This window comes from Manis javanica, chromosome 3 (assembly GCF_040802235.1).
Source record: "Manis javanica isolate MJ-LG chromosome 3, MJ_LKY, whole genome shotgun sequence".
NCBI lineage: Eukaryota > Metazoa > Chordata > Mammalia > Pholidota > Manidae > Manis > Manis javanica.
The window spans coordinates 44466592-44485133 of NC_133158.1; the positions used below are offsets into that span (position 1 = coordinate 44466592).

Below are 18542 nucleotides of genomic sequence, written 5' to 3' on the forward strand. Positions count from 1 at the left end.
GGGAACATGTCAGGAAAAAAAAGTGAAGGAAATGACAGATTACTTGAGTGTTTGAATATATTTAGAAGAGATACACTTGGGATTAAAATAGTGGTAAGGACATAAAACCCAAGCAAAGAAAAAATTAGGCAATTATTAACTCTGGGGAAAGAAAATGCAATGACAGTATATTGAATGACTCAGCTCTGGGTTTTACTAACACAGACCAAATGAAAATACCAAAATTGATTGAAACATAATCATGTTGAGAGAATAAAAGAAGGGGAAGATGAAAAAGGAGATACATCTTAAGACTTGTGTAAGTATGTTTTAGAAATTGGGAAGAATGAGATAGAGCATTGCTGTTTTGTTATAAGCCTTGTAGAACTATGAAAGATTTTTTAAAGAAAAATTTAACCAAAAAATTGCAAGCAATGCATCAAGAAGGGAAGGGAAATCTGTACTCTGATAAACAGCTGAGATAGAACCAGAGGCTAAAAAGAAAGTGAAGGTAAAATGGAGATGGTTGGAAGGAATGAATAGAGAGATGAGAGACAGAGGTATAGATAAAAAGCAAGGTCAATAGATGGTGGTGATTGTAGAGATGTGAAAGGAATTAATAGAGGTGGCACAGGTGTCTGACATTCATATCAGAACATTTTGTTTTGAAAAACATCATCAATTTCATCCATTTTCTCTTCCTCTGTAGGTCAAGTCTCAAAACACCTAATTTTTTTTCTCAAGCAATATGTCCCTTTTATTCTATTCTATATAATTTTACCAATACAATAAGTCATATTAATGAAGGACCATTATCAAAGCAACAGCTGTTATTACCCAAGGTTTAAAGAATCACATGACAATAAACACTTATATGCTGTAGCACTTTGCTGGACACTCTTCTATCTGCAGATGAATGTGTTTATCTTTAAACACTCTGGTCTACTAATTAAGATTAACTAAAATACTACAAGACTTGTGATTAACATGATAAAGAAAACAAAGCCTAAACCATTATCTGAATATGGTGATTGAAGAATTGACTTCAAAGAACTTCAAAAATACAGATAGGCTAAAATCCCTGAAGTCTAGAATGCAACGAATGGCTTTAAATATATCTTAAAAATAGTGCTAATCATAGTGCTCACCTCCTGGAGTCAATGTCAGGGTCAAATGAGCTAAAACATGAAAGACTTAGAACTATACCTGGCATAGTGTGTATACTCGATACTCCTGTTAGCAGTAATGGTAGTAGCAATGGTGGTGGTGATGGTGATGGCGGTTCTGGCAGTGGTGGAGGAGATAGTTATGGTAGTGGTGGTGATGGTAGTGAGAGTGGCCACATGTAATGTGAGGAAGGCTGGGAAGTGTACCCTGGCTATGTTCCCAAGACAAGGAGAAGACAGGCTGGTGACCAGCTAGCTATCCCTGCCACAACATCCATTTGAAATCTGGCCTGGCCTTCACCTACCTCTCCAGGCCTCAATTCCACCTCCCCACTCCAAGCTCCCTATGCTTTTCCCAAATTGGAGTAGCTGCTATTCTCCATTCTCCAAACTAGTATTTTCTTGCCTCTGTGTCTGCCCTCCTGAAATGTCCCTTCCCTATCTCCACATGCCAGTTCCATAGAGTGTTCTGTTGACTGAACACGACCTCACTCCTTTCCCATTCATCATCTGTCTTGCAAAGAACTTGGCACTTTAACCTTACCTTTGGGCATCAAAAGCTGCTCCCTGAAGACAGATGGTCATGTCTTACCATTGAGCCTAACTGAAGGAGACTGCAAGGACTATTTGTGCCTAATTGCATCATTTGCTCTGTATCCCTATGGAATTGATACAATGCCCCATACACAACAGATACAGTGAACCAGTGCCAAGCCATGCCCTCAGGTGTCCCCCATCCATGGACTGACAACAGGCCTCCAGCTTCTACAATGAAACCTGCTGCATCTGCAGAAACTGAGAGACTTAACAACTGTTAGCAGGCATGGATATCCCCCCTAACTATGCACTAGTCAAGGGCACAGTGACAAATGTCTTCTCTTACCTCAGAACCAAGGTAGAAGGAAATCACTTTCTCTCCTCCTACTTATTCACTCCTCTTTTCTCCTCCCTTCCTGGCTATCTTCCTTTCTTGATTCTTTTCATCCTTCTTGCTATCCTTCCTCCAACCTCAGTCCTCTCCTGGACTTTATTTCTTTAAAATGTACAAGACAGATCTGGGTCGATAATCAGTATGAAGTACAAAATTACACAAACCTCTTTTTCCCTCTCTGGACTTCTGCAAGCCAGCAGAAAATTTTCCAGAACAGAAGGGGCAGCAGTGAGGAGAGTAACCCTGACCTCCTCCTGCCCACGTGCAGGAGCCCAAGGCCTCCTTCCTTACAGATATTGCTGCTCTATTCAGACAAGGTGGTTTGCATCCAACTTCAAACAAACTTCCAACTGATGTTTTGCAGCCAGATGTAGATTATGTTAGAGCTGCTTGAATGCAGCTCTTTGAGTAGCCAAAAGAGAAATACATTTGCAACATCCCTCATTCAAAAGTCAATAACTGTACTTGGGGTACAAACATTAGTCAGGCTCTCCTAGCCAGCTTCTCTTCTTTGGCAGACAAACTTGTCAAAATTTATTTCAACCAACTTGGAACATCTGCCTTGTCATTCCTGTTAATGGGTGTCATCCTGTTACTGGACTAGAAGGTAAGAATGTTGGCCATTTCATCAGCATCCACTGAGGTGTCCTTGAACAAACTGTAGTGGGGAGAAGAAAGCTGACACTTCCCAGCATGGAGAGAACATTTCAGGGGCAAGGCAGCACCCAGAAGGCACTTTGCTCCAACCAGATCAGCCCCGCCCAAGGAGCAGGAAGGACCGGGAACAGGCCTGAGGACATGTAGAGTGGTGACTGTGTCCCATAAGAGTGAACAGCCAGGAGTCAGTGCAGTTAGAGGCCACGACACACAGGGTCTAAAGGCACAGGCTCAGACAACAGTCTGCCCGGATGGAAATGGTGGCACCACCATTTACAAATGAGCTTGGGAAATTATTCAAAGGATTCTGTGCCTCTGTTTACTTATCTGAAAGTTGCATAGTTCAAGGAATGTACCTCAGAGGTTCCTTGTAAGGATTAACATGATTAATCCATGCGAAGTCCTTAGCAGGGCATCTGGCACAGAGTGAATGCTCCTTGAGTGTTACCTGTTTGGAGACAGGCCCAGTGCCACCACCTCCATTTCCTCCCTCCGGACAAATAAGGAGACTGTATTTCCCAGGCTCCCTTGCAACTAGGGCCATACTAGTGCAGGCCAGTGGAATATGGGTGGACTTGTGTGCCTAGGGCTGACAATGAAACAAACTATGTATACTAGGTCAAATAGTGGCCCCCCCTAAAGATATATATAATTCTTACTCCCAGAACCTGTGAAGGTGAACTTATCTGGGAAAAGGGGTCTTTGAAGAGGCAATTAAGTCAAAGATCTCAAGATGAGATAATCTTGGGTTTAGGGTAGGCCCTAAATCAAATGACAGGTGTCCTTTTAAGAGGAGAGAAAGAGAAGACTCATGGATACACAGAGAAGTCCAAGTGAAGATGGAGGCAGAGAGTGGAGTTATGTGTCTATAAGCAAAAGAAGCTCAAGGACTCCCAGGAGCACAAGACTCTAGGATAGAGGCTTGGAACAGATTATCTCTCAGTATTTCAGAAGGAACCAACCCTGCCAACACCTTGATTTTGTTTTAAGTCAAATAAATAAATTTAAAACAAATAAATTTCTGTTTTAAGCTGTCCAGTTTGTAGACATTTTTACAGAAACCCTAGGAAACTAATATACATCGTTATCACTCAAGCTCTTTCTTTCAGGAGCAAATGACTCAAAGATGGCAGAGTCACCCAAGAGATGGAACCTGAATCCCTGAGTCACCCCTGGGTGGAGAGCGACACAATGCTCATCAGACTTTATAGGATGAGAAACATGCTTCTTGGGCATTAAACCATTGAGATGAGGAGTGTTGGTTATAGCACCCAGTGCGGATTATCCTGAGGAATATAACTATCACTATTAGGGATCTAATGGAGGAATCTGGACAACACTCTGAATGGCAGGAGAGGTGGAAAGAAGAGGGGGTAGGCAGCTCCACCTGCTCGTCCTCACAGGAATATCAAGCTCTGCATCTCCCTTATGGATATGGGTCCAAGGGAGAATGACCCACACAGGCCCTGCTAGTCCTACCTTCCCTTGAACACATCCTAGAGTTACTGTTGACTCAGACTAAGTCAGACCACTTACTGCAAAACAGAGTTGTAAAGTGTATGGACCTCATGGAGAGACACTGAACTAGTTTCCTAGGAAAGCCTCCAACTGGGGATGAGTGTGGTCCCACGCTAGAGGAAACCAAGGAGCATACCCAAGACTGATTCAACCCAGGTCAGGCACCCATTTAAAGCAAGATACAGGTGAGATAATTTGAAAGGTAACTCAGCTTGTTAGAGTGGCCATTAAGAAAAGTGTGAAATTAGTCTGGAGGCTTAGAAACTGTAGAAAAAGAGGAGAGATGGGACTCAGGACATTGTGAGGGGCCACATTGCAATCGGTCTCACCCCAAACTGAACTGATTTAATTGAAATAGCTTTTCCTGGACCTAGAGCAGCAGAGGTGCCAGGAGACAGGCTTCTCTTGAGAGCTGTGTCCATCAGAGAAGTACTGTCACAAGGCACTGCGGAGCCCCCTGGGAAGCAGTTCCCTCTCAGGCGGAGAGCCTTGAGGTAAATAAGACTGGACAACACAAGGAGTTGTTCTAGGGGGTCAGGACCATTTTGAAAACATTCTGGAGGGTTAAGGGGGCCAAAGTTTCAACAAATAACAAGCACATGGGCATCTGAAAGAAGCAGAGAGTAGGCAACGTTGCTGGGGGCAGTGGTGGGGTGGACATGTGTACTGACACCGTGCCTGTTTAACCTGAGCTGCAGAAGGCACCCAAGCATATCCCAGCGACCTGAACACCAAGTCAGAGCAAGGCAAGGAAGAGAGCAATGGCCCTGAAGCTACCTGAAATTCCTGCCCTGCTAACCTGAAAACACAGAAGGGAAGTCCCCACGCAATTCCCAAGGAAGCAGAAGGGAAGCTTTTGTGACCGAAATTCCTGTGATTCAGTAGGTGAGACTAGTCCAGAAACAGGTGGTCTTGTTATGGACATTGGAACCCTCAGTCTTGGGCTGTCTCTTCTCCCCCCTTCTACCTGTCCAGTTCTAGAAGCTTCTGGCCCCCCAGCGGCCCGAGGAGACCTCTCCACTTCTCAAGGATACTCCCAGTTTTCCATAAACATGGGAGCCCCTGGGCCTCATCTTGCACTGCTCTCCTGGGCTCTCATTTGCCTTCTCATATACTTGCACCTTAAATCTCCCATTGGACTGAGCCTCACAGGGGAAGTAGGTGCTGGTCTCATTTCTTATCCACAGGACTTGGCCAGAGCCAGACACAAAGCAGATTGTCCATGCCATCCTGCTCTGCCTGCCTTCACACTTAAAGGCAAGTTTTTCCTTCAAGGAAAGGAAGAAAACAACTCTTGATGAATTAAGAACTAAGTCAATTCTTGTCTGTGTTCATCCTGAGGCTGATATTTTAACAAAAGGAGATTGTGAAAAATATCATGTAAACAAAACATATGGTCCATATGGTCCAGAATTCTTGGAACCTAGACTTTCAGCTAAAAAATGCCCACACATCTCCCTTGCCATATGTCTTGGGCTGGGTTCCTCCAGAAGCAATCTTTGAGGCAAGAATCTAAGTGTAAGTGGTTTAGCTGGGAGGTTACCTGAGGGAGCATGGGAAGGGGACAATGACACAGGAAGGAGCAAAGCCAATAGAGAGTCACTGAGCAGGTCACTGGGTGCCTGTTCAGGACCTGCCCCACTAGGGAACTCTGGGAAGCAGGATGGAACAGCTTCAGAGCAATCTTGCCTGAGGAGCAAAGGAGCTTGGGTAATCCTCCTCCAGCCACACCATTTGGCCTTGGCTGGGGCCGCACTGAGCAGCGGGCAGTCCCAGCCGTCCTGCATGTAGGCTGGGAGGAGTCCCTGAGTGTCCCAGAAGCTGGCAGGAGGAGGTCATCAGCATCAACTGCAGTGACCAGCATGGGAAGATGTGGCAGCCATGTAGGGCATCTGCTTCACCCTCACATCAATCACACATCCCCAGGCCACTCACACGAAGAAATGTGGACAGATGCCAACCACCTGGGAAACTTGGGCCATATCCATGCCCAGCTCCATAGTGATGGCCACAAAGGTGGTCCAAGTGGCAGAGACTGTGTGCCATCCATCTATATCCATCCTCCCAGTGATCCCCCTGTCCTCTTCCTGGACCTGGAATGCGGACACCAAGGTAACCCATCTTAAACTAGGGAAGAAAGGACAGAAATGAAAGATGGTGGCACGATGAGATGAAGAAACACTGTTCAGACACCAGGAGCTGCGCTCTCAGCCCTGGAAGGCCTCCACCAGACTGTGACTGGTGAGACAGCCCCCGTATTGGAGCACTATTACTTGGGGGTGTTGGTTAAAGCAGCTGGGCTGAAATCCCGACTGCCACACCTCCTCCCCTCCACTCTTCTGAGATTTGGACTAAAATAGCTCAGGAGAAGACCACTATTTGTTTGCTTGTCATCTTACTTACATTTCCAATCCTATGGAATTTCACTAAAAAGTTGTGCCACCTGGCCAGCAACGCAGGGAAGCACAGCCTCACATCTCTGATGGAAAATCAAAGAGATGCATCAGCCCTGTTTGTGGGTTAAGCTTCGTCAGCACACACCATCCCTGAAGGGCTCAGGGCCAGCAGCCACGCACAAGCACTCCATTTCTCTGAGCCTTACTTTACGTGTTTACAAAATGCAGGGGTAGATGAGATCCCTTGGCAGCCTGAAGCGCAGAACGCTGTTTGACGTATGAGCATAACGGTCATAAGGGGTAGGAGAGGGAGTGAGAGGGTCCAGTACATGAGAGCTGGGTTGAGAGGTGACAGACCACCAGGGGGCCGCAGAATGCCAGCTGCTCTGCCAAGGCCACGTGCTCCCCTCACCATCACACACCCACCAAAAGGCTCTCCAACTCATAAAGTGCCCTGCATCCTGCTTATCATCTACACCAAGAGGATGACAGTGATGTGCACCTTCCTGTGCTTGGAGCCTGGCTGCCGTGGGAGTTGGCTGTGCTGGAGGAAGATCACCGACCCGACGGCACGCAGCCTGCATCGCTCCCTCCAGGCTCACAGCTCAGCGGCAGCAAAGACATTCCGCAGCCCCGTGTTCATCGGCTTGGCTCAGTGCCCCAGTGCTGCAGAGGCTGCTGGATTGGTTGCAAACAAATCACACAGAAGAGCCTGAGCTATACCTGAAGCATGGGAAAATCTGTGGTGACAGCCCACACTGGCCCGCCTCCGAGGCAGGACATGTGTATGTGTGGAGCTCGCCCACAGTGTCTGGTCTCGGAAGCAGTAGATGCCACGGTGCTGCCGGCTGGCTTCAGCCATCAACACACCCCTGTCTGAGGAGAGCCCTGGAGATGGGGTGTGTGATGAAGTGGTACAGCTTGGCCCCCAGAGATGGGGCTGGTGACAGTGATCCACAAGCCATCCCAATGGCCCCACCACCAGGCCATGATTTTGCACCCCAACAGATTTTTACTCTACCCCTCCTTGGTGTCTGCACCATCCTTATGGGGAGGGATAAATGGCGGTCTCCCACATCAAGGGAGTTTCCACCGGGGTGGGGGGAGGGGTGTGAAAATGCATGCCGAACCGTAGGGCACAAGACCGCACAGCGTGTGAAGGTGCCAGGGACATGGCACAGAAGATAGCCACTGTGTTAGTTCCCTCTTTCTGCCGCCACAAATCACGGCCACCCAGTAGCCTAAAACATCCCAGAATTCCCAGTCTGGAGGTCAGAAGTCTCAAGTGAGCTTTTCAGAGATGGAGGTGTTGGCAGGGCCGAGCTCCTTCTGGGGGTTCCAGGAGGATGTGTGTCCCTGTTTTTTCCAGTTTCGAGAGGACACCTGCCTCCTTTGGCTTACAGCCCTGCCTCCTTCTTCAAAGAGCCTCACTCCCACCTCTGCTCCATCATCATATCTTTTCTGACACAATCCTCCTGCATTCCTCTTATAAGGGGTCCCATTGGGGCCCCCAGACAACCAGCATAACCCCATCCAAGATCCATCAGTTAATCACCTCTGCAAAGTCCCTTTGCCACATGAGGGAACCTAGTCACTGGCTCCTGGGGTTAAAATAACACTGGGGCCATGATTCTATCTACCACCACCAGTCTCAGAATTCAGGGGCTTGAAGACCCCTAGGAACTTGAAAGATGAGGGAGGCATCATAAGGGTCACTGCAGACCCACACAGCACCCTATGGGGATAAGAAATACTGTTAGTTACAAGGTACATTGGTAGTCAATGCCTTGTACTGGGTAAAATGGATGTCAAAGACTGCAGGTCTCAGATCAGACTAGAAGAGAAATTCCACCTCATTCCTCAGCTGCACCACCCTGAGTGCGTCCTTGTCCCTGCTGGACCTTAGCTTCCTCATCTGTAAGATGGGGATAAAGTATACACTTTATAAGACTGTTAAGATTAAATGGAATAATACACATAAAGAGCTAGCAGCTTGCTTCAGCCTGACATGCAGAAAGGAGCGCATTCCCTCCTGCCTGCCCTGGGAGCTTTACTGTGCCCACTTTACAGAGGAGGGTGCAGGGATTGAGGCCTGAGGCAGCCGTGGTGTTTGCACAGGGCAACACAGGCTCAGCAACTAAGCCCAAGTCAAAGCCTAGCTCTGCTGCCCTCCAATCCGTGGCGGTCTGCTCCCCAGGGAGGGCAGGTGGAGAGGAGGGGCTGCATCCTAGACAGAAGAAATGACATGACAAAGCTATGATGTGCAGGATCCTGGGCTTGCAGGGTTTGGGCACCTGGTGTCCCTGAGGCCACCCCAGGCATGGAGACTTGTTTACTCTGTTTTTTAGGAGGAGGTGGCCTGGAAAGGTACCTGTGCCACGGTGCCTGTCTGTCCTGCCTTCCAATGTATATCTATGCACTATGAATGGGGATGACAAGGAAATCCACAACACATTGACTTTCAAAGACCCTCTTCAGGAAGGAAAATGGAAAACTGAACACAGGCTGACTGAATTCTAGCCAAATCAGGGCCTTCCTTGGCTGTTTACTGAATGAGAGCCCAGCATCATCTCTTTATGTCCCCTGCCCTAAATACAATGGAAGGGATGCATTCTGAAGTGCCAACAGCAAACACGGGCATGTGTGGGGTCTTCATTCTCATACAAGTATTGGCTAAGCAACTAACTGGCCAGAAATTTGATATCCCTAACCTCATGGAGCCGAGTGGAGGAGACTAGCATTAATCAAAAAATCACGTAAGTACATGTGAAATTTAAGCTCTAATAAGTACTCTGAAGAGCAGGATTTTGTGGGGGAGTGGGGGCGGGAGGGGAGGAGTTGTGTCAGAAACAATAGTGTGTTCACCAAAGCCTGTATCTCTACCTCATGATGCACGGATGGACCACATTTCCAACTTCCCTTGAAAATCAGTATGGCCACATGCCTGCCATCCAGTGATACACAGTCACTTTATATCACTTCATACAAGTGATGTTAAGTCACTTCTCGGTCTGGCCCGTTAGAAACCTTCCACATGGAGGATGGCCTTGATTCAGAACACCTGTGTCATCAGAGACACTCTGTATTATACACTTATGTTGGGTGCAGCCTCCAGGATTTGGGGGTTTATCTTTCACAGTAAGTAGTTTCATCTCAACTACTCCAGGAAGTAACATGTCAGCTCAGGACTAAAGAATGAGGGCAGTTAACACGAGTAAAGACAGGGGCACTCAAAGGAGCTGATGTGGGAGCATTCAAAGAACTGAAACACCCATAAAGTGAAAGGCGACGACCCCACATAGACCATCACAGGCCACACCGAGGAAACTGGCTTCATCTTAAGAGCACAGTGAAGCCATTGAAGGATGTTAAGCTTGAGGGCAGGAAGCCATAGAAAAGATGACATTCTTAAAAGAGGAGTCTGGCTGCCACAGAGAAATGTACTAAAAAGAGGAAAGTGGATACAAAACGGAGAAATCAGAGAGATGCCCAGTGGAAAAATATGGGTGCAGAATGTCATTAGCTCTCCTGAGGTCTTTGGACCAGTCGCTACTTCGAGTGGGCCACAGGCTCTCCTATGTTGGGCGGGACACACTCAATGGATGGCTTCCAAAGCACAGTGATTGGTTAAAGGAACGAGACCCCAGTGGCCTTGGCCTCAGGGTGATATTTCTGACATCAGTAAGGTTCACATGAAACACATCAGGGAAGCATGGACCCCTCCCAGTCTAGGTGAACACTGAATGACTCCACCTGGGTCCAGGTGTTTCCATGCATCTCACAAGTCAAAATCTCAGCCTGGCTTTGGACAAGACAACCACCTAACTGGAACTCTTCGGTTCATTTCCCGATGGGCTAGGGATGATCTGTCACTGTCACTTGAGACTGAAACAATCCCTAAGCCTCCCTCAAAACACGAGAATGGAATATAAGGATTACAAGACAAGAAAAAAGAAAGGCGCTGAAGACAGTGGAAAGAAGAGACAAAATTATTGTTATTTACAGATGATAGGACTGTTATCTGGGAACCCTAAAGAATTTATTGAGAAATGATCAGATATTCTATAGTTCAGCAAAATGAGTAGTTACAGAATTAAATATCCTGATACAGGTAGTCATAAGTAACAGAAAACCAACTCGAGTGCTTTAAGGAAAGAGTCTACTTAGGACAACAAAAACCATGACATACTTAGAAATAGAACAGAAAGACCTATATGAAGAAAACTATACAAGTTTACTGAAAGTCATGAAATCCCATAAAGACAATCACATAAAGATGTCAATCCTTCCCCCCTGTGTCTCAGTTTATTTATAAATTTAATGTAATTTTGCCTTCCCATGGAGTTCTATTCTTTTCTCCAACATCTTAGATGTTCTATTCTTAAGTGTCTGTGAGACCTGAATAATTCTCTTTTTTTTAGCTCATGTGAGTGGGTTTTCGCTCATTGCCACGAAATAACTAACTCAGCCTAGGCTACCCTCCATCTCTTGTGGGCTATATATCATGGGTCTCAAATCCTCTCGTGCATCTTCTTGCATCTCTCTCCAAATGGGTTTTTGCAGCTTTTTGCAAAAAAAAAAGTTTGTTTTGCTCTTTTTCAAAAAGCTTTTCTGCAGCTTTATCCTGACACAACACCAGCTTTGGCCCCAACTCAACTTCTCCTTCCCATTAACAGGCTCAGTTCCTCTGATCATTAGCTCATATTCACAAAAGAAGGATTCTGACTGGTTGATCCCACCTCTTGGGTCACAACCAACCACTGGCCCAGCTGGCTGAGCCAAGAGAAGCAGAGGCCCACAGAACTCTGGGTTGGATTGAGGCCCTAAAGAGGGTGTTGGTGATGGAGGCAATGACTGATCCTTTACCATATAGTCCTACAAGTATTAATGGCTTCCATTTATCAGGCACCTACGTTGAGCCTGGCACTCAAGTATTTTATCTCATTTCAAATTTTTAACATTTTCCCATTCACCTTGCCAAGTAGATTTTTATCACTACCTTCATGGTAAGGAAACTGGCTGTTCAAGGTAGGCAACTTCTCTGCAATTACTTGGCCAACTCTAAGTCCAGTTGAATTATGTGGCCAACTCTAAGTCAAAAATGAATCCAGTTCCTGGACTCCAGTGTTGGGGTCCTGCCTCCAGCCCCACCCAAGTTTGTGTTGCACAGCCATGACTCCCAGGCTGGTATGTGCTAATTAACTATGCCTCTGGGTCTACAAAACTGGACACCTCCTCCTGAGTCCTGCCCAGATACTCCACCAGCCAACCACCTGCCCCTGGTTACCTACTACCATCATCTTTCTGATATCTGCTGGGTGTGGCAACTTGTCAGAAGATTTGAGTGATTCTCCAAGCCTGGCTGAGCTGCTGTCCCTCTGTTCCACCACAGCACAAATCTCTCCATTTTGCCATCTCCTTATCTAGGCCTCTTCTCCACCAGCCTGCCGGCACATTGACAAGGGATGGCCACAGCACCAAGTACATACACATAGTAGGAGTTCAAGAAATATGCATGAAACAAAACTGAATTAGAAATGCTGCAGCTTGCTGACCCTGGCAGCCCGCTCGGATGTACCCTGGGGAGTTCCCTCCTCTCTGAGATGAGCACTGCAGCCCACGGGAACCCAGGGCCCTCCAAGCCTGGTGCCATGAGCCACTTCGGCCTCTGGCCGTATGAGGCCATGGACTCCACACACCTAATTCCAATGCAGAAGGGGTGTGCTCAGAGTCTTCCCTTTGCTTTTAGCTGGAGTTTTACACTTTGATGAATTTACCTGGGAAATGAAAACTTAAATTCATCCCCATGGCTCAAAGTAAGTCAGATGCACATTTGTTCTATAATTTCTGTAATTTGGATGAGGGAGTGTGTCGAGACAGTTGAAGAACCGTTTCCAACATCCCGGCCCTCAGCCCTCTCGCCAACTTCTGCACCAAGGGGCCAGCATTGCCACAGGGGTGGTTCCTGTCCCTTCCCACTGGAGAACAAATACCCCAGGATTTCCTGCTTTGCATGGAGCCTCCTACAGGGAAGGCATCCTCAATATGAAACCAGGTTTGCTTCCAGAAGGATCAGAGTCAAAGGGGACCACACTGGCCATCAGGGCCAGACACACCAGTAAGGGGCCTGGTTCCTTGGTGTGAAATGCTCGGGGGAGGAGGGGACAGTAGGGTGCTGAAGGACAGGGTGTAGATGGGTCGTCTGAATTGTGTATGCAGTTGGTTTGTTCCAACTTTCTTTACCTCGGTCCCATGGGGGCCTCCAAAGACCACATCACAATCTGTCTGATCTCTGCTGTTCAGGGAGCTCCCCGTGGAGTGTCCCCCAGCCAGCCATCCTGTCGTCAGAGGAGCCCTCAGGCCGTAGGGAGCCCCAGGATCTCTGGCTGGTTGCTGGTGCCCAAATGATCCTAGTGCTTCTCTAACTGGAAACCCTTTGGGGGAACCCTAAGGTGTCCCCCGCCCTGTCCCTGATGACCCCAGAGAACTGTCCAGCAGAAGGGGTCTCCTTACACTAGGCAATAAACACTTTTGGGTGGATTTTTTGAGGGCTAATTCTCCCAAGTGTGCCAGTCCCTCTAGGCCGGTACCGCTGGACCGCAAACAGGGCCCAGGACGGGTGCCTGGCCCCGCCTCGGTCTTCCCCCACCGCCGGGGCGCCCACCGTGCTGCACAGCCGCACAGCGGGCTCCGTGTGAGAGAGCGCGCGTGCGCACTGCGCTGCTCTGACCCTGGTTAAGGAGCTGGCAAAGGAGCCGATGCCCCACGCGGCACATTGCTCTGTCACGGATTCTCTGGGGATGCTGACGATGCCACATTAGGTTACCACCTGACAAAGCTCAAACAGCTGCCAGATTCAGGGGCTGGGGGGTTTCCTGACACTTGGTGTCAGGCATATGCCCAGCAGGCATACACCCAACCCCCTAGGTCTTGACTCCTCGGAGCTGCCGCCTCCACTGACAGATCTGTCCCGCTGCCTGCAGAGCCCTTTTGGGGGTGTGCCAAACAATATACCTGCGAGGGTTGCAGGTAAAGAGGTGTGGGAGGCAGAGGAGCCAGACACTTTCTCCAAAGTGCCCGTAAATAAGCCTAATGGGTAGCAAGTCACAGTGCAAGGAGTCAGGACTCTGGGGAGACTCCTCCCCGGGGAGCCCCACGGATGCAGAGAACTGCAGGTAAGCAGCAGATCTGTCCTCGACGGTGGGCACGTACCCTCCGAGCTCCGAAAGGCGCCTGCTGCGTAAACCTGGGTGACACCCGCCAAACGCGCTCCCCTGCCTTGTTCTCCTGGATGAATCATAATTCCCCAGTGAAACTTCTGAATCTTTGCCCACCGCTTTCCAATACCGGCACTATTCAAAGAAAAGGTATTACCATCGCAAGTGGGCAGTTAATGCTCTCCAAATGGGACAGGCTTGGCTGAAACAGGACATCTCCTTCTCAGCAGGCATCTTGCTTCCGCTCTAACTCACAAAGGAGGCAGATGGAGACCTAAAAGACTCGGAGTCATCTTAACCGTGACAGCTGTTAAATTAATACAAATGGAGAGACACACTCCAATCACGCATCTTAACTCCATTTTATTACAACATCAAGTGAGGAAGGAATGAAACTGGGAATAGACATAGAGATTAAGCCAGTCACAGTTGCACTGTCTACACCTTCCTGTAAGGGAGTAAATATCGTGGGTCTCTGTACATGCATTGTAGGACTGCTGTGCATGTGTGTATCGTGTGCAGATAATGTTTCTCTAGGTGTTGTTCTCTTAATTTCTTGATAGATGATAGCTGGAGTTGGTGTCTTCTGGCAGACTAGGAAGGGCTCTCCCGCTAGGACTGGGATCCAGCCTTTTTTTTCTGGAATTTTCTGAACTGGGACTGAATGGCCACCGCCGCACGTTCTGTCTCTGGCGCATCCATGTCAATGTCAAATTCTTCTTGAACTTTCTTCTGCCCGTCTGTACCAAGAAATACACAAACATGACACAGTCACTGAGCTGAAAGCAGGAAGGCAGACAGCCACCCGTCCACCAGGCCGCCCACAACCACCACCCTCAGCACAAGACCTCGTCGACAATTAACTTCCAGTGGAGCTGTCCAGACCCTCCTCAGAGCTTAGGAGCTGTTTCCTGGCTGCCCCAACTCCACAACTGTGAGAGACGGCGAAACTCAAGAACAGGCTCAACATCTCAGAGATTTTCTCTACGTGATTTTCCATTTCTCAGGCCGTATTTCACATGTTAACAGTACTGCGCTGTTCCTTTGTCCTGATACCTCCTGTAGATACAGTTAAATGGGGCTACAGATAGGGACCCAATGGGGGCTGACGCAACAGCTCTGAGTTGTATCAGTCATTGAGTTTCTGTGTACACTTCTGTTGCCAATGAGATTTGCTTATTGAATTAGGACTTCTGCGTTTATCATTGTCATGAACGGACGCCCCATTTGACATTCACAGACTGAACTTTCACAAGTCTTCCATTTTGCTCCCTGGAGTAGGCTTAGCAATTTGTTTGCTAAACCAGAAAGATTTAACTAAGTCAACTGTAATGATAGCTAAAAATAGGATTAAGCCAAAGCAAAGTCAAATTTGTGCTGATTTTCCCTTTGTGCTGTGAACCTTACTGAGCAATGGCCAGCTTCAAGTCAAATACTGAACATAAATAAATAAATGACATCCTGTAGTCACAGAAGGATAGAAGCTTCAAAATGCCTTCAGTCCAGTGTGAGTGCTAATCACCAGAATCACCAAAGGCATCATTCTTTTGAAATTCAGGCATGGGTCCCCACTCTACTCGCAGGGCTGTTTCTTTGCACCGCTGCAAAGGCAAGGGTCCTAAGAGAAAGGCCAAGTTAGATAGATAATATCCTGGGGGGAGGGCCAGATAGTCCCGTGTTTTTAAAGGTTCTCAGATGATTCTAAGATGCAGCCAGCATTGAGATCCAGCTACTTGGTGTACATATGAAGCAAAAAATTAGGCCCTGGAGTTAGCTTCGGGGAAACAGGACCCACCTCCTGGCTCTTGGGCTGAGAGTGTCACTGCCACCTGGGCTTCACCCGGAGCCTGGCAGGGGAGGTGCGTGCCCAGCCTGGGAGGGGGGAGTCGGGGCATTAGAGGCAGGAGAGAAAGCCCCAGCCCAGGAGCAGGGACAGGGTTCCATTCCTGACTTTGTCACCAGGCAGCCTGAGTTCATCATTTAACCTAAACGTGGTCCATTCATTCCCTTCTTCGGTGACTTTGGCTAATAACAATCAGGCAGCGCCCACAGCCAGGAGGGCGGAGAGCACTGGGGTTCTTTTACTTGCAGGTGAGGCAGCTTGTTCTCTCCTGCCTGCCCTGGTCTCTCTCTCTCCCTCAGTCTCTTTCCCTCCCTCCATCCCTCCCTCCCTCCCTCTCTCTTTCTCTCTCTGTCCCTCTTCCTCTCTCTCCCTCTCGTGCTTTCTGTCTCTCAGATACACAGCTACACAAATGACAGATAGATACGGATTGGTGAGAACATACACGCACACATATATGACCTGGCCCATATTTCAGGTGCCCCTCACTGTGTGACGTTACCTCTGCAGACCCTGGGGCAGGCTCCTCTCAGTCCTAGAGACAAGCAGTTTCCTCACAGAGCCTCCAACACACCTCCGTCTGGGAGGAGAGGATAAGGACGCTGGCTTTGGGAGCCTTAGCAGACTGGTCAGTCCATGACCTAAATCAGGAGAATTGTTCTCCTCTACCCCAGGGTTGCTGTCCATGCCCATAAAGGCAGGGACAGTGAGCACCAATGTCCTGGCACTGTGTTTCTAAGCCATGAGCCCCGGTGACAGGAAGAACGAGTGGGATTTTCTCTTCCTGCATCAGGGAGCTGCTCACATTCTAACCTACATGGCAGGACCCCCTCTTCAGGGATCTGCTGAGGGGTGGTCCCACTGGGAGCGGGGAGCTCCCTGAAGTGCAAGTCCATACATTAAACACGTTCATTTTCCCATTATCAGGTGGACCTAAGACTGGAGCGTCCCTGCCACACCTGACCGGGAGTGGCTGCAGCTCATGGAATCCCAGGCACCCACGTGTTAATACCAGCAACATCTGCAGGTAAGCAGCCCCTTCAGCTCTAGGAATTGTCTTAGGATGTCTTCGGCATCCCAGATCCTTTCCCCTTTACATTTACTGTGTCGCGATGGCAAATGGAAAAAATTAGCCCTGATTCAAACGAGATGGTAGATTTCTCTTTTAGATTCAAAATGTTGCTGCAACCTGAAGTTTTTGAAGAGTCTGATTCACCTTTTCCCTTTTATAACAATGGAGAAAAACAGCATTATTATTTTTTGACAACTGATAAAGGAAGATGCAGAAAATTATGTATATTTAGGGTATATATAATGTAACCGTAAGGACAGGTCATAAGACTAAACTTCAAATTATATCTTAAACAAATATCTTCAGCCAAAAGTGATCTATAGATTCCTCCCTTGTTTGAAAAAAGAGTGTTAAAATCCGAGTAGTCAAGCTGCCTGCCAAAGGCCCCTCCCATGACCTGGCTGATGGCACAAGCAGGTGCAGGTGGCCACGTGAGCACCTCCCTTCTCCGTAACCACCGGGCAGAGGTAGGGCACCCACCAGCAGCACCAGGGACCCTTTCTGCTGCTGAAGCCCAGGGAGAGAAGCCCACTTGCACCCCCAGGCCTCTACACAGGGAGGCCAGGAGGTGCCATGGCAAAGCCTCCACGAGGCCACCAAAGGGCACCTTCTGCAGGCAACACATGAAGAAGGGGAGGCTCTGTCCTTGATGGAAAACGCAGCCCATCTGGATGAGGTAAGGGGGTGCTGTGTAATGGGGCGGGCTGCAGGCATGGCTGGGGTAGAGAGAAGGGGCCATCCAGGGTGGGCATCTCCAGGTGTGCAGCTCCTCGGGAGCCCCCACTGATGGATTCTCGAGCCAGGGAGCTCTGCGTGGGCTCCTGAGCCCCTGTGTGCCTACAGCAGTGCCCACACCAAGACCTGGCCAGCAGTGCCCGTCAGCCCCTCGGAGATGAGGCTGACTCCCTCCCTCCCTCCGAGCCCTCATTTCCCCTCCCCATCAGGCAGCTGCAGAAGCAGGGGGTGGGTCCAGATTAGAGTGGATTTGGGGGGCCTTCGACTGCTCTGTGACTCTGGGAGTTTCACAGCTTGTCTGGGTCTGTTTGCTCATGTCAAAAGTGAAGAATTAAAACCATTTCCAAAAAGCCTGCTCCTCATAGCTTCCGGTGTTACATCAGATCAAGGCCATGCTGTCAATTAAGCTGCAGGCCCAGCGGTGTTGGGCAAGATGGCCAGAGCTGCAAATGGGTGTGGGGCAGCCACATGGCTCCCCAGCCCTGGGGCCCAGCATCTGCTGAGTGGTGAGGCCTCGGGTGCGTAGGCCCTGATGCAGAGGGCAAGGGGGTGCTTTCCAGAGGGGCTGACGAGCACAGCGAGGCAGGGGTGCCCAGGCATCAGGCCCTCCCCAGGCACTTGGCTGGCAGGTGGCATTTGCTGGCCTTGTCACTGGATGGTGTGAGCCCCGCTCAGCAGCACAAGGCATAGAGACTGTACCTAAGGCAGTGCAGCCCCCGACTCATGGGGCATGTGGTTATAACCTGAGAAGGCACAAAAGAAGAGTGTCCCCAGGCTCGATGACCAGGAGGTGCTGCAGGCGCGGGGCCTCTGCAGCTTCTTCCTTGGGAGGGACAGTAGATATAAATGAGCACCCATCCCACTTCCCAATCACCCTGCAGCCATTCACACCATCCTTCCATTGGTGGCTTCATAAAGATATCTGCAGGCTTCTGTCTGGACTGGGTGAGCTTTACCTGACATTTTTATCCAGGATTCTGCTAGTAGGCAAAATGCATAGGCACCCCCAGTTCCTGACAGTGGCTTTTGTC

At 48.8% G+C, this 18542-nt stretch overlaps 1 protein-coding gene across 2 annotated transcripts in view; it reads right to left on the bottom strand.

Annotated features, from left to right (window-relative positions):
- Positions 1–14207: 14207 nt before the first annotated feature.
- Positions 14208–18542, bottom strand: part of PCP4 (Purkinje cell protein 4) — a 55503-nt gene continuing 51168 nt past the window's right edge. For both annotated transcript variants that reach the window (XM_037014782.2, XM_037014781.2), the window contains one exon: positions 14208–14604. In XM_037014782.2, coding sequence (XP_036870677.1) covers positions 14477–14604 — 128 coding nt within the window. In that variant the 3' untranslated portion in view covers positions 14208–14476. The remainder of the gene's footprint in view (positions 14605–18542) is intronic.